Raw genomic sequence first — 14,807 nt, 5'->3', positions numbered from 1 at the left:
TGTCTAGACTGGTAAACAGAAACAAAATCCTGTTTATATTAGATATTATAACAGCTAAATAATATTTAGATACTTAGGAGAAAAACAAAATTTTAAAGGGTTCAATTTAAAAAAGAGAGAGAAACAAGACATCGCATTCATATCACATCCTACCAATATGGCTTATTTCTCAGCTCAGTCACACCGCTTAGCAATGTGGGTTAGTAAGGTACTATACACTTCCTGTCCTCAACGAGCACTTATGGCCATTGCTAAAAGGTTATAATGGGTCACAGTCGCATTATTATAAAATGGATTATGAAAGCGAAGTAAGAAATTATTTAAAGGTCATACATATGTGCAGTGATGCAAATCAAGCCTATACTGGAGACTATCAATAGATAGAGAAGTCCCAGAGACTGAGGTGTATAGGACTGAGAGAGGTAAGAAAATAACATTCTGGAGAATACCTCTCCAGTTATGCGCATCAGATTTCCTTTTGCCCAGAGGAACTCAAGCATACACTGGTGTCAGAGAGGTGTGCAGCAAGAGGAGGCGGTGACCTCTGAAGGGCTCCCTTGGGAGGAAGCAGGAACAGTAAGGACATCCTATCCTCAAGCTGACCCTGTCTGGCAACTGTTAGGTTTTGCACTTTGAAGACATGTTCTGGCATAATCCTTCTTCTTTCTATTTCCCTTGAGCTATAACATATGAAATACAAAGTATCCCAGGTCATAATTATTCCTTTGGAGATGTGAGCAATCAGAAATTCAGACTGCAAACCTTATAAATTTCTATATTCCAACAAAATTGATAGAAGAGAAATGCTGAAGCAAAGGTACACAAATTCCTCAATTTCAACGGCAGCTGAACAACCATGAAGGGAAGGTGACCTGGGAGCATCATTTGGATTTTGTACTGAATTTCAGCATAGATCAATGGTTTTATTTGTCCATCGTCCAACTTCACTTATTTATTTCAAACAGCAGGGAACCAAAAAGTCTAATTAAAATATTTGCATCGAGGGTACACATATAGACAGTGTGAGAGTTAATATTTACTGTCATCTTGTCAGTGTCTAAAATCACAGAAGAGGCAAGCTTCAGGCCATACCTCTGAGGGCTTGTCCAGATTAGTCTAACTGAAGTTAGAAGTTAGGAAACCTATCCCACACATGGGCAGGACCATCCCATGGCCTGGAGTTCTAGACTGGAGACAAAGGAGGAAGTGAGCTGAGCACCAATATTCTTTTCTCCTTTCCTCTTACTGCCAGCAGCTTCTTGATACCATTCTTTCTCTTTCAAGATGGACTGTACCCTCAAACCATGACTCTTTTCTTAAATTGCGTTATTAGTATAATTTATTAATATAATTTATTGGAGCAGAAAGAGAAGAAAATAATTCATACAAGTGCACATGCACACACATTTTATAATATATAGAAAAAATATCATGATAAAATGCAAGAAACAATAAGATATTTTTATTAAAATTTTGTTTACCAGTGATTGAAAAGTCACTTACTTCATGTAATGTTCTGTGACTTTCTCAGTGAGTATATGTTGGCACCAATGTGGCAAACTAAAATCCACTTAAAACCTGAGAAGGCTTGGAAAGGAATTCTACGGTGTAGGAGGTCCTTCTGTCTACATGTTGCTTTTATTGGTTAATAAAGAAACTGCCTTAGCCTGTTGAGAGGCTAGCTTGTTAGGTAGGCAGGGAAGACGAAACTGAATTCTGGGAGGAAGAAAGCAGAGTCAGAAGAATCCACCGGAGACAGACACTAGAAATTTTACCCAGTAAGCCACTGCCATGTGGCAATATACAGATTAATAGAAATGGTTTAAATCAAGATGTGAGAGTTAGTCAATAAGAGGCTAGAGCTAATGGGAAAAGCAGTGATTTAGTTAGTACAATTTCTGTTTGGCTATTTTGGGGCTAAGCAAGCCAGGCAGCCAGAACAAACAAGCTGGCCTCCTTGCAAAAATTCTAGACACAAAAGAACAGAGTTTTACACAGTTTCCTGGTCACCATAATTTTTTTTTCTAGATGAGCTTGCAGCAATTAAGGGGCATAGTAAAAACTGTGTGGCTTCTTTACAAAAAATATATGACTTCCTGATTCACCAGCTGAATGGCTCTGGCTCTTTTGGGGGGGTTGTCTATCAATAATTGTGGGTAGCGTACTGCAAGTTACTTGATGACAGCATGGACCAACTAGTTATCAGAACTGAAGTGGTGAGAATGGCTCCCACCTGGCAGTCTTAAGCACTAACGGACTTCCCCGAAATTGGACTGTGCAGAACAAGTGGGAAGTTCCGTATACACCCTAGTAATGCCACAGCTTAAGTTTTTAAGAAGTGCTTAGCATTTCAAAAATCACTCCTGGACAGGAAAGAACTACAGATAGATAATAAAGACAAAGTGAGATGAAAAAGACCTCTAAATGTTTAAAATATGTACGTAGGCTTGAGAGAGAGAAGAAAAAGAGTATAGAGAGTTATAAAAAGAAGTAAAAAAAGAAATAAAGCCTTTAAAGAGACAGAGCACAGATAGTCACAGATTAAAAGGAATATAGAAAAATAAGCCATGTAAAGATGGACTATACAAAGAGAGTCTGTATTATGTATAATATTGTGTTATCTTTGAAGTTTTTGACTACAGAGAGACATTTGATTCTGGGGACTGATAAACTAAGGCAATATATTTATTTCAAAGGTATCTTAAGTTCAAAATTTGAGTCTAAGGATATGTTGTTTTGGAAAAGAGGTTCTTCTTTTGTTTCCACAGAAGATAAGAAGCTATGGATTGCTTCCAGACTAATATGATTTGATTGACCAAAAGCCTCTGAAAGGTTTTCTTAAACACCCCCAAAATTACTTTGCCCAATAAACAGCAGGAAGAAATTTGGACAGACTATGCCCATATTTCCAAATATTGTTTATAAATGTTTGTTTACATTTAAATGTGAATATGCAATAGAGATTTGCATTGGTGTGGATCTTGTTTATTGATACAAATTTAAGGTCAATTTTGTTATATTATATTTCTGCTCTTGATTAAGGTTTTGTGTTTGTGCAGCTCATTTAAAAATGTAATGTATAATTAAAAATATAGATTAGTAGATAGTTATCTATAATAATTAAGCTTGTAGTCATGTTAGTTAGATTTCCTAGATATTCAGAGCTATATCTCAGATGTATAGGTATTCCTCAAACCATTCAAAGACTACAGAATATGGCATTTAAAATTTTTAAAACTTTAGGACTTATCGTGACAATGAGACACATCTGCTCCTGGCAGCACTATTATTTCAAGAAGAAGATGGGCATCGAAGAGGTTTCTTCTGAAGTTGGTTAGCCGTTTGGGCAAAAACTGCTCTTGTCTGGATGGCTTAATGAATTGGACATACAGGACACACAGAAAAATGACTGCTGAACTTGCCTGAAGGTGAGACAATCCTTTGAGGTTCCTGCTTAATGAAAGACTCTGCAAGGCATTCTGTGGGACACAGAAGAAAGTGATTGACAAACTGTCAATATAGGTGGGATTGTCTTTGAAATTTCCTGCTTCATGGAAAAGTGTGCTGGATACTGTGGACTTAAGATGGATGCTCCAATGATACAAAGAACTTTGGGTGACTGTTCAGGCGGTGAGATGCCTCTGTCAGTTCTAGAGTTTTGGAAGTTGCTTGCAAAGCACTTCCAGTTTCTTAAGTAATATTATATCCTTCTGGAGTTTTTGCTGGAGTTGAAGAATTGATAGTCATAATAATAGTTTCCCTTAGTTACGATAAAAGATAAAATAGATATAAATATTGGAACTATAATTCTTACTTGATACCTGTTTTGCTATATGTAATTTTACTATGTTAAAGTTAAAACCTTCCTTTTTATTTAAACAGAAAAGGGGAGGTAATATTGATTCCCATCTGTATGCTGTGAATACTATTGGTTAATAAAGGAACTGCTTTGGGCCTATAGCAGAACTATGGGGGAACAGAGCTGGAGGGGGGAGAATTAAGCTAAATGCTGGGAGAAAAGGAGGCAGAGGCAGAGCAAAGCCATGTAGCCCTGACAGAGACAGACGCCAGTTGGAATCTTGCCATTAAGCCGCAGTCATGTGGCAATATACAGATTACTAGAAATGGGTTAAATTAAGATGTGTGAGTTAGCCAACAAGAAGTTAGAGCTAATGGGCCAAGCAGTGTTTTAAATAATATAGTTTCTGTGGATTATTTTGGGGCTAAACATCCAGGAACTAATTAGTGGCCCCCTACTACAAGAATGAATGAATCAGTTTGTTCTCTCCATGTACCTAGTATCCAGTCTTCCTGGAATTAGATAGTCTCATTGTACTCAAGCTGTATGCATATTGTACTCAACCTTATGCATATGAGAAGATGATACTTATATATGTTTCTGGCTAAAGCAGATTCTTAATGGCAGGGTCCATGTCTGTCTCTCTGAAATAGTAAATGGTTTCGACCATTGGAAGGAGTGCTGAGAATATTTGTCACATTGGTAATATTGAAGAAAAAAAATGTTGATATTATGGGGAAGGTAGAATTGTTATTTAGTGAAGCGTATGGCTAGACTGATGTTTTAGTTAATACGGCACTGACTTTGCAAGCGTAAGGACTGAGTTTGACACCAAGTGTAGTGGCGGGTACCATAACCTCAGTACCTGGTAGGTAGTGACACACGGAATCTTGAAGCTCATAGGCCAGCCATACTATCCTAATGGTGAGCTCATAGCCAATGAAAGATGATCTCCCAAAAAAATGGAAGGTCTTGCCGGCCTCCATGAAAGGTTATCTTCTGGCATCCACATGGCCTCCACATGGCTTCCTCCTTCTTTGTGCAAGTGTGTGTGTGTGCACGTGTACACACATACACTTTGACACCACAAGCATACAAAAATAAAATGAAATTTAGAGATCAAGGGTAATATTAGAGTGTTCCTCTTCTCTGAACATTCTGCTTTCATTTAAAGCCTCTTCTCCAATTGCCAAGTTTCTGAGTAGTTTTCTGAAGCTCAAAATCTGTGTCTTCTAAGGACTCTCCCACCTCACAATCTACCCCATTCCTCCTGTGTGTCTTGTGTGTGTGTTTGTGTGTGTGTGTGTGTGTGTGTGTGAGAGAGAGAGAGAGAGAGAGAGAGAGAGAGAGAGAGAGAGACAGAGAGAGACAGAGAGAGAGAGAGAATTTACATCCCAGAATTTACAATCATTTCCTTTATTTAAACACCAGGCCCTTTATTCACTGACAGTAACAGCAGCAGCTTAGGGTGAGTAGGTCCAGAACTGGAGACATGGACACTAACAAGAATAACAATGAAGAATCGCATGTAGTCCTGCCAGATCTAACTGCTGCCAGGCCAAGGCTCACAGTGTACTTCTGAGTCACAAGCATATTCTCACATCTGGCCTGACAAGCTATGTAAAATCAATTTACCAGCTGAGAACTCTGTTGACTGTTCACAAGATTTATTCTTTTAACTCTTCACTGTGGCTTCTTAGCCACAGTGCTGGTGTTAGAGTTTGCATCCTACTGAGAAAACAAATGGCCATCTTTTAAGCTGGCTATCTTAGCATCATCACCAGATTGCCAAAAGTACCTTAAAACCAGACAGGGTAAGAATCTTTTTAACACAAGACTGTTGCTTCTGCCCAGGGATGGCTGTGAGTGTGTCCCAATGGATAAACATCTTCACCAGCTGAACTTTCATTCTCCTTACCTTCCTTCAACTTGTAAGCACCCCTAATGGCCAAAGAGGAACTGATTCGCTTATTGTTTTTTTTTTTTTTTTGAGACAGGGTTTCATGTAGCCCAGGCAGGTCTTGAACATGCTACATTGCTGAAGTTGTCCTTAAAGTTAGTTCTCCTGCCTCTACTTTCAACAGTGAACCACTGTTTGGGCTCAGATGCACATTTTTCACTAAATAAACCCAAATTTCATTACAATGTTCTTAGTTTCTGGCCCACTGTTAATCAGGTCAATGGCTTAATGCTGAAAATAAACTAAGAACATGCTGAAGATAGGAATTCAGCTTAATTCCTCAATCAGCATTTCAAAATTTACAAATGTAGCCTTCACAGACAGAAATATCTATGGGACATGATACAAAGTGGGAATAAAAAAAATCCCAAAATCTAAGACTTGGGAAGAAATTCAACACTTACTGGTTGTTATTTTATATCTCACCTACTTCTCAAATTACTATAGTTTCCTCCTCAAATGTCACTTAATTGTTATTTGAAGACCTTTAATGCAGGAGCCTGGTTTGTTTGGATGCTCACCTTTATAGTCCTGGATGGAGGGAGAAGGACCTTGGACTTCCCACCAGGCAGAGAATCCTGACTGCTCTTAGGACTGGAGAGGGAGGGGGAATGGGGAAGGAGGAGGGAAAAGGGAGGTGGGGAGGAGGTGGAAATTTTTAATAAATAAATAAATAAAAATATAAAAAAGACCTTTAATGGTAAGAAACTTAAAACCTCTGAAGGCATTTGTTTCAATGGTGTAATTTCTAAGCTCTGAAGTTTATTGTTAATGTTGGTCAAAGTCTTCTTTCTAGCTAGACTACTACTACAGAAATCAGATCACTCCAAGTCTGTCTAGGTTGTTTTTTGCATATTTTGGGCAGTTTCTGAATCTATCTCTTTTCATATGTCTCATTTCGAGACAGCACTGGGTTGCTTGTTTCCAGTCTCTCACATTAGTCATTCTAATGATAGTATCAGGAGAATTAAGGAAACTACGGGGATAATGTCTTAGCTGTGTGTTTGAGAAATAAGAAGATGCATGGAAGCATGCCACATGCTGAATTCACCATCTTCTACACTACCTGACTACCCACTGCATGGAGTACAAGTGTGGTGGGAGGGCAGGAGTAAGAGGAAGGGAATCAATTATCACATAAAAAGCTCATTAGCAAAGAAACACCCCCCCGAATAAAACATGTGATCAAACAGAAAATGTGCAAGTTAAATTCCTGGGCTAGGAATAGGAAGGTAGCTGTACAAATAACCTATAAAAGAACATGGTCCTAAGGCCAGTTCCAACCCACAAGCCTACTACCCTACTCAGAAATGCCTTTCTTCTTCTTTATGAGCTGTCTGTTTCCACCACTCTCCTTGTGTCTCTCGCCCAATTCTTTGTTCCAGCTACAAGAACCTGGAAATACCAATGACTATCTTGTAGGATGGGATCCACATCTTTAACAGAGGGGCTTTCTGTATCAAGAGCCTCTTCTGTTGACTAGAAAAGCCATGCTGCATACCTGAGCTTTCACGTCTGCCTGAGACCTACACAGCCAATAGTTAGATTCTATGCATCTCTGTTTCCTGAATTTCATTGGAGTTTTTTAAATGTGAGTATCTACACAGTCAAGTGAGCGTTGGTAGAGACTTTAAAGACTTGAAAGGAAGACACAAATATTCCAGGGAGGATTCAAGAATAATTTCCTACTAAAGAAATGTCAATTATTTAAAAAAATATGTGTTTCAAAGATTAAAGGATTAGCGCTTTTCATCCAGCCCTCATAATTAAGAAAACAGACTTGGTGTGGTGGTGCACATCTATAAGCCTACCACTCAGGGGCTGGGGCAGCAAGCCTGAGAGTTCCAGGGAAAGTCTCCCACAAGAATAAACCGACCAACCAAATACTATGGCATTGAGCAGAGTAAGGGGGGTTGCATCCCCTTGCTGAACTTGCTGAAGTTTCTTTGTTGTAAGAGCCAAGGTTCTTCTGTAAGCCCCACATGTGCAAGGGCAAGGCAATTTCCTAAAATGCTAGGAGTCGTAATTTTTGGGAAACAACATGTCCTGTGTTTTTACCTCTCAAAACAAGAGTTTTTGATTGTTTGTTTGTTTGTTTGTTTTACCTACTACACCGGATGTACTTGATCACATGTATATGGGAGGTACATAGGTAGAAATTACATCCTGATTGGACCTGATAGGAGATGCAAAGCTTTATGGGGTATTTTTCTTAAGCCCCTGCAAAGTGTGACTCTTGCCAGAAATCAGGGTGATTCTGACCAAAGTCTGTTTTCTTAGTCAGTACTTAAGTCAACTTGCTTCAAATCAGCCTCAAAACTGTGCAACTGTTTCTCTCTCCAAAATCTCAGAGTAAACTCTGTGCTATTATAAACAAGTTATTTGATGGCTTTGTACCTCAAGTTTCTAGAACTGTAGAAACTTGGTACAGTAAGAATATCATTATCAATGGCTAGCCAGACACTAGGAGAGTTAAGCACAGTATGGCCTCATTAGAATAATTGGATGCAGTGATTCCTGTTGTGCATTTCATGTATTCTTGACAGTTATGTTGTCAGAAGTCTACAGTGAGTGGTGTAGGCATGTGAAGGCTTACTCTAAAATCACTTTGGGACAATTGAGCTTGTATACCCATCTTACTGTGGCCCCAAAACACCAGGAGAATGTGATACATGTTAGAAGGGAGAGTACTGGCTGACTGTCAGGAGTCCATTCTAGCCGTTCCATGGACTAGCTCTCTGCCTGCTCAGATTGTCCGTGCACATGGTCCAAAGACAGCCTCACATACTCAAAAGGCTTGACATGGCAAGACTGAAGATCGGATCTATTGACATATTTTTGTACATAATCTTAAAAGTCTAGTGAGAAGCAGGTGATTAAAAGGCCCTTGAGCTTGAAAACCTAATCAAACTTCCTCTTCTTCCCCTTCTTCCTCTTCCCTTTGTCTTTCTCCTCCCTTCTTCCTCTTTACTCTACTCCTCTGCTTCCTCTTCCTCCCCCTCCTCCTCATTCTTTTCTTTCTCTCCCTTCTTTCTTGACTATTCATATTTTATTTTTTCCATCTATGTTAGTCTCAGAATAAACGACATCTGTATCTTCTTATGGGCTCTCTATTATTATTTTTGACCTTTAGACTAGTTCATCCTCCACAGTCCCTAGGTTTTTTTATGAATTATTATGAATAAATAAATAGTTATTTATATTCACATCACACATAGTACACTGTGAGAAAGAAAGATCAAACACACACACACACACACACACACACACACACACACACACACACAAAATAAAACAGAAACAGCCACATCAAAAAACTATGTAGTTTGTCCCTGAGATGCAGACAGGGTCACATTCACGCTGCCTTCCACACATGTCACTTCTGCTGCACCACACCACACTCCACCCTCGATCTTAGCTTCGTGGTTGAGATGGATTGATCAAAAGTCTGGAATCCTGTTGTGGTACACAGACTAGAACCATATTCCTAACCGCAGGACAGTGCTGTGTGAGATCATGTGATAGGGAAGTGTGTGTATGTTTCAGTGGCTCATTTGTTCAAACAACTGCTATTTACAGTAGGATTCTGATTTCAAGGAGTACTTGGTCAGCTCTATTAGCATAGTGTGATTAAAAAGAAATCATGTGACCATAAAACTTGACTTCCAACTGTGGCCATATGTGTTACCATCAATATTTCTCGCACGACACAATTTCTGTCTTTTTTAAACATTCTTGCATCCATGAGGTCCCTTCTTTCCATAGCTCAGTTCACATCATCATCATGTTCTCATGAGCATCTTGACAGTAGATGCTGTAGATAGCTGGAAAACTGAGAAGGGAAGGTTCCTTTGCAAATTCTATTGCACTGGGAATGTCAACAGTGAAGAAGCAAGATAGCAACAAACTGCAGCCTTCAAAAGACATTTGAGATCATCTATGTATGTGACAAAGCCCTAGAAGGTGGCATACAGTTTATAAATAATTACAATAGTTGCCAGAATGGAAAGAGATAGCAAAATTCCATTTATGAATCAGTAGTACTCTTTGGCTAACTAGAATACTCTAAACCTTGCCATTTCAGAGTGGCAAATATCACAGATCAACAGTCAGTGACTATGGAGAAAGGGTTGGTGTCTAAGAGAAAATCAGATTCTCACAAGTGAGGTTCTGTGCCATAGCATATGGCTCCCACATCACATTTCTCTGGAAAACCTAGACAATGCCCATCTATTAACACAACCAGTAGTTATTCTCTGCCAGGCGACAGTGAAGGCCATGGCAGCAAAGATGACAGACGCATGTGGAAACTGCCCTTCTGAAACTCAGACCTCTCTATGAGCTTTTATACTTAATGGATTCCAGCATAGAATAAATAATAAAGAGTCACCACAACACAATCAAGACAAATTAAAGTTGATGAGTTTGAGACCTTGATGGCAAATTGACATGGTCCCAAGATACGAATTATGGCTCACGAAGGTAAAGTGAAAGGAAGAATTCTGCTGAGGCTGCCTAGCTGCTAGGCTGCCCACTTGCTAGACTGTGCGTGGTAATACTGAGCAGGAGCTGTACCTTCCGGCAAGGTTAGTCTTGTGGCTTCCTGCCACCAACTCACCATTTTTGCAGAGCAGGAGAGCCAGAAAGTCATGAGAGGAGAAATTGAGGAAGAGCAGGAGGCTGGGGGCCTGTGCCGTCACGAAGCTCAGTGTGATGGTTTCCTTTGACGGAGCTGTATCTGTGTAGATAGCTGAAGATGACAGGCTTGTGTTCTTGGTCACTGGGTACGGTTCTTGGAACACGTATATAACCGAGCTGCCGGAATCAAAAAGAGCTGAAATCTCTGCAGAAAAAGAGAGAGAGACAAAAAAGGAAGAGAACATACTTTCAAACACGTAGTCATTAAGCTACTTGAGGTAGCTATAATGCCTGCTCATTGTTCCCTTGCACAAAGCACTGTGTGAGCAGTGTTAAAAATTCAGACAATGTGCTTCTTACTAATTTTGAGGCAGATCAAATCCATTCTTGTGTGTTTCTTCACATGTGCAGATGAGGATTCAGGTTGATACTGGAGACATGACCTCCCCTGTCACTCTACCTTACTGAGACACTGAACCTAGAGCTCATGGACTGGTTAGACTGGCTGGCCGGTGAGCTCAGAACTCTTATTATCTCACGTCCTCTAGTGAAACATCTTGTTTTATCTTGCTTCCTATAGTGGTGTTGGATATCCAGACTCAGACTCTTATGTCTGTGGGACAAACATGCACCTGGCAGAGCCAATTGTCCAGTCCTCTGCATCCATTATTATAATTACAAATGTGGTTAAGGAAGTTAATCAGACACTAACCCTTTCTTTGTGTCACCAAGTTGTTTAGTGAGACAGTCTTTGTAAAGCACTGAGTAAGATTGCCCAGCAGGGTAGGGCTTGTGAAATATCTATGTTGCAAGAAAATGTCATCTAGAGCTGGGGAAATGGCTCTGTTGGTAAAGTGTTTGCTGCACAATTATCAGGAGGTGATTTTATACCTCTAGCACCTACATAAAAAGATAGGTGTGGTGGCATATATAGTAACATCAGAGCTGGGGAGGCAGAGACAGGAAGAACCCCAGTGTTCCTTGACTAGTCTAGAAATTGGTGAGTGTCAGATTTGTTAAGAAATCTTGTCCCAGAAGATAAAATGAAGAGCAAATGAAGAAGGCATTTATTAATGATCTCTGGACTCCAAATAAGTGTTGATGCATTCATGAGTACACACGCACACCAGGACACAGTGCTGCAAATACACAGAGAAAAAGAAGATAATTTAACCTAAGTCCATCCCAGTTGCCCTTAAGTAATATGTCGCATTGTTGACTACATGTGAGTTAACATGCTGCAGTATTGAAATACTTATTCTACCAAGGTCCAGCTTGCTCTTGAGCTAAATTTGACTTTCTTATTTTTATATCCAGGTGTGAAAGAAAAGTTGCCTTGTATAGTAAGACATTTTAGATCTGTGTGCACACATCTGACTGGAACACTGTGTGGTAAGCTTGAGTTAATACGGATATAATAGGTTTCTTTCCCTCTCAAATGAAGGGTGCAGGGTTTCTAATCTTTCTCAACATTTCCTGGCTAAGTGTGGGACACTGAGAACATAAGCAAACTTGAACTTCATAATGCCCTTGCCACATTTCTGCCTTGTGAAAACACTGCTGTAGTTGTGCCACCAAATTAATGCTACAAGTTTATGCACACTGTCTGCCAGACCAGGACTACAGTGCAATTTGGGCAAGGTTCAGAAAGAATGTTTGGTTTTCATCAAGCAAGTCATAGCAGTGATTCTTATATTAAAAATAGAAGGCATACACATATGGCCATGAAGATGTTGGTTCATGATCTGTTTGATACAGGTGTTTTCCTTAAGGACTTAACAGGTGCATTTTGAGCTACTATTTTCTAGTTATCAAAGTAAAAGCCTTTACTTGAAGTTTATGTATACAGTCAAATGTATATGCGATTCATAATATATAAAAAAACATATTAGATATTGACATATAGATTATTATTTTTTTCTTCTTCTTAGGACAATAAGTTAAAAACAGAAAAACATGTATAATTAGACATGCCACACAAAAATGTTCTCATTCTTTTCCTGAAACTAGTATTAATTATTCCTAATGCTTAGACATTTTTTGTTTCAATATAATGCCTAATTCAACAACATTTGTAGATCCTATTTCTCAATCATTTTTTTTCTGTTTCATGACAGAAGATAAAGGTACTGGGATGGGTTTAGTTTTCCCATATTACTTATGAATAAAATCTAAAGCATATTCAGTGAATTTTATTTTTTATTATAATTTTAACTTCTGATAGTATAACATTTCAAAAATATCAAGAGCAAGCATTTGGAGAGAATTTGTATGCTGTATGCAGTATGCATTGAGTGCTAAACATGATCCCTATTATAAAACTATGCATTTCCCACACACATTATAAGTGCAGAAATCAAGGAAGTTTGAGATTAAATACTTAACTACTGTCTCAGGGGGACAATGGTAAATGAATAAGAACCAGAACCCAAACTCTTTCTGCAAAAACTCAGTGGCAGGTGAATTAAATAAGAGAAGATAGTGTTTACAATAGGAACTATTGTAATGGTTAAAACTTATGCTTACAAGTATTTATGATATATGCAGGAACTACTTATAGGATGAAAAATTCTGAGAAGCATCAGAAAGTGGGGAAAGTTTAGTGTCCACTGACTGACAAACTGGCAAGCACAGTTAGGAGTATCCAAAAAACACTTTAGCAATAGAAAGAAAAAAATTGCCCTGGACTAATGAAGTAACAGCACTATCTCATGAAAGAAAGGTGAGGCAAAGAAGAAATATGTATTAGGGTTCCTTTATAAGAGAGTTCCAGTCTCAGCAAATCCCCAGAGACAGAAAGAGGAATGGCATCCAGGATGGCAGAAGGTTGCTGGCGGCCAGGAGCATTTGAAGTGGCTGACAATGAAAAGAATCTGAAACTAGGTAGGGAAGGGCATGTGCAAAAGAAATAAGAACCAGGACAGTATACACCTTAACAGATGGGATTTCTTTGGGTTTGAATTGTATCTAACTAAAAAACTAGCAATAAATAAATGTTTTAAAACACACACACACACACACACACACACACACACACACACACACACACACACAAACCTACATTCCTGGAGGGATATTTCTGTCATACTTTTATTCAGAATAAAATCAGAATCACAAATGAGAGAAAAAAAAAGCAGGAAAACAGATAAATCAGACGTTCTCAGCAAGGAGCGTGATTGACTTTCACATCACCTGGGCTAGAGAGATGGCTCAGAGACACAGTGTTCTTTGTCTTTCCTAGGACCTTAGTTTGGTTCTTGGCACCATGTATCCCCAGTTCCAAGGAATCCCTGATTCTCTCAGCTGGTCTCCTTAGACTCCCCCACACACATGACATAAAGGTACATAATAATCCAAAAATAAAAATAAGCCTTTACAAGCAACCCAAGAAGGTAGAGCCTGCTGGAAGGCAGCTGGGAGACTGATGACATGACTGGAAAGGGAATCCTGGGATCTCCACACCCCTCTCTCATTTCTGCATCACAAAAGCTGTAAGAAATGGATTTTTCTCTGCCACATGTACCTGTTACGTCCATGTCAACAAGGACACAAAGCAACAGAGCCAAGGAACTGTGGAATGAAATGTCTGAAATTATAAGTTCAGATGAACCTTTCTTCCTTATTATAGCACTATAAGGAACAGGAAATGGGTGATTTGGCCAAGGACTGGTAAATGAACACACATCCTTAATTCCATCCTTGATGTCCCATGTGATAACAAACCTCATCTCTGACATACATGAAGCTGCACTAAAAAGCAGGAAGAGCACACCAGCAGGGAGCACTCTTTGTTCAGGGTTCTCTCTGGGAGCGTGGCTCTCCTTTCCAGTTCCAAATCACATTTCCCAGGGGGCAATTGTAAAGACAAATATTTAGTTAAGAACATCTTATATCCATTGCTTATGCAGGGGATCACTTAATTTCTATAAAAAGGTAGAAATTAGAAGTTGCAAAGTAGGCAGGACTCTAAAAAGGCTAGGAAGGACACAGTTGTTTATTTAACTGATGAACTGAAATGAGAAATAAGATATTTTACCAATGCAGGCAAAAGTTGTATCGGTATTGGCAGAGGAGAATGGATACAAATGTTGTAGGAAAGGGGGTTATAATAGTGAGGCTATAGCTAGAGGATTAGTTAGGTGATATTTGGATGTCCCTTGGGAGATGTAGGAAGGGTCCTCATTCAAGTTTTCCCCTCTCGCTAAGAAGACTTCCACACAGAGGTTACAGGACACTGTTTGTAAACTTTGGTTCATGTCTGGCCTGTATCTGCATTTCCTCCTCGTAATGAATGATGGGACGACTCAAGGATGTACTCCAACCTTGCAGAGAGTGTTAGTAGTGTTTTCCCCATGTGAAAGCTGAGAACTCCTTTGTCTTTGAATTAATTTAGAGTGTATTTTTTTTAAT

The 14,807-nt window shown here is 39.2% G+C and overlaps 1 protein-coding gene across 1 annotated transcript in view; it reads right to left on the bottom strand.

Annotated features, from left to right (window-relative positions):
- Cntnap5 (contactin associated protein family member 5) overlaps window positions 1-14,807 on the bottom strand; it is a 908,928-nt gene that overhangs the window by 98,416 nt on the left and 795,705 nt on the right. The window contains exon 19 of the mRNA XM_087906619.1: window positions 10,378-10,602. Coding sequence (XP_087762745.1) covers window positions 10,378-10,602 — 225 coding nt within the window. The remainder of the gene's footprint in view (window positions 1-10,377; window positions 10,603-14,807) is intronic.

The sequence above is a fragment of the Myodes glareolus genome, chromosome 5, assembly GCF_982192425.1.
Source record: "Myodes glareolus chromosome 5, mMyoGla1.1, whole genome shotgun sequence".
In the NCBI taxonomy this organism is placed as follows: Eukaryota; Metazoa; Chordata; class Mammalia; order Rodentia; family Cricetidae; genus Myodes; species Myodes glareolus.
This window is presented reverse-complemented; position numbering and strand designations above follow the sequence as displayed.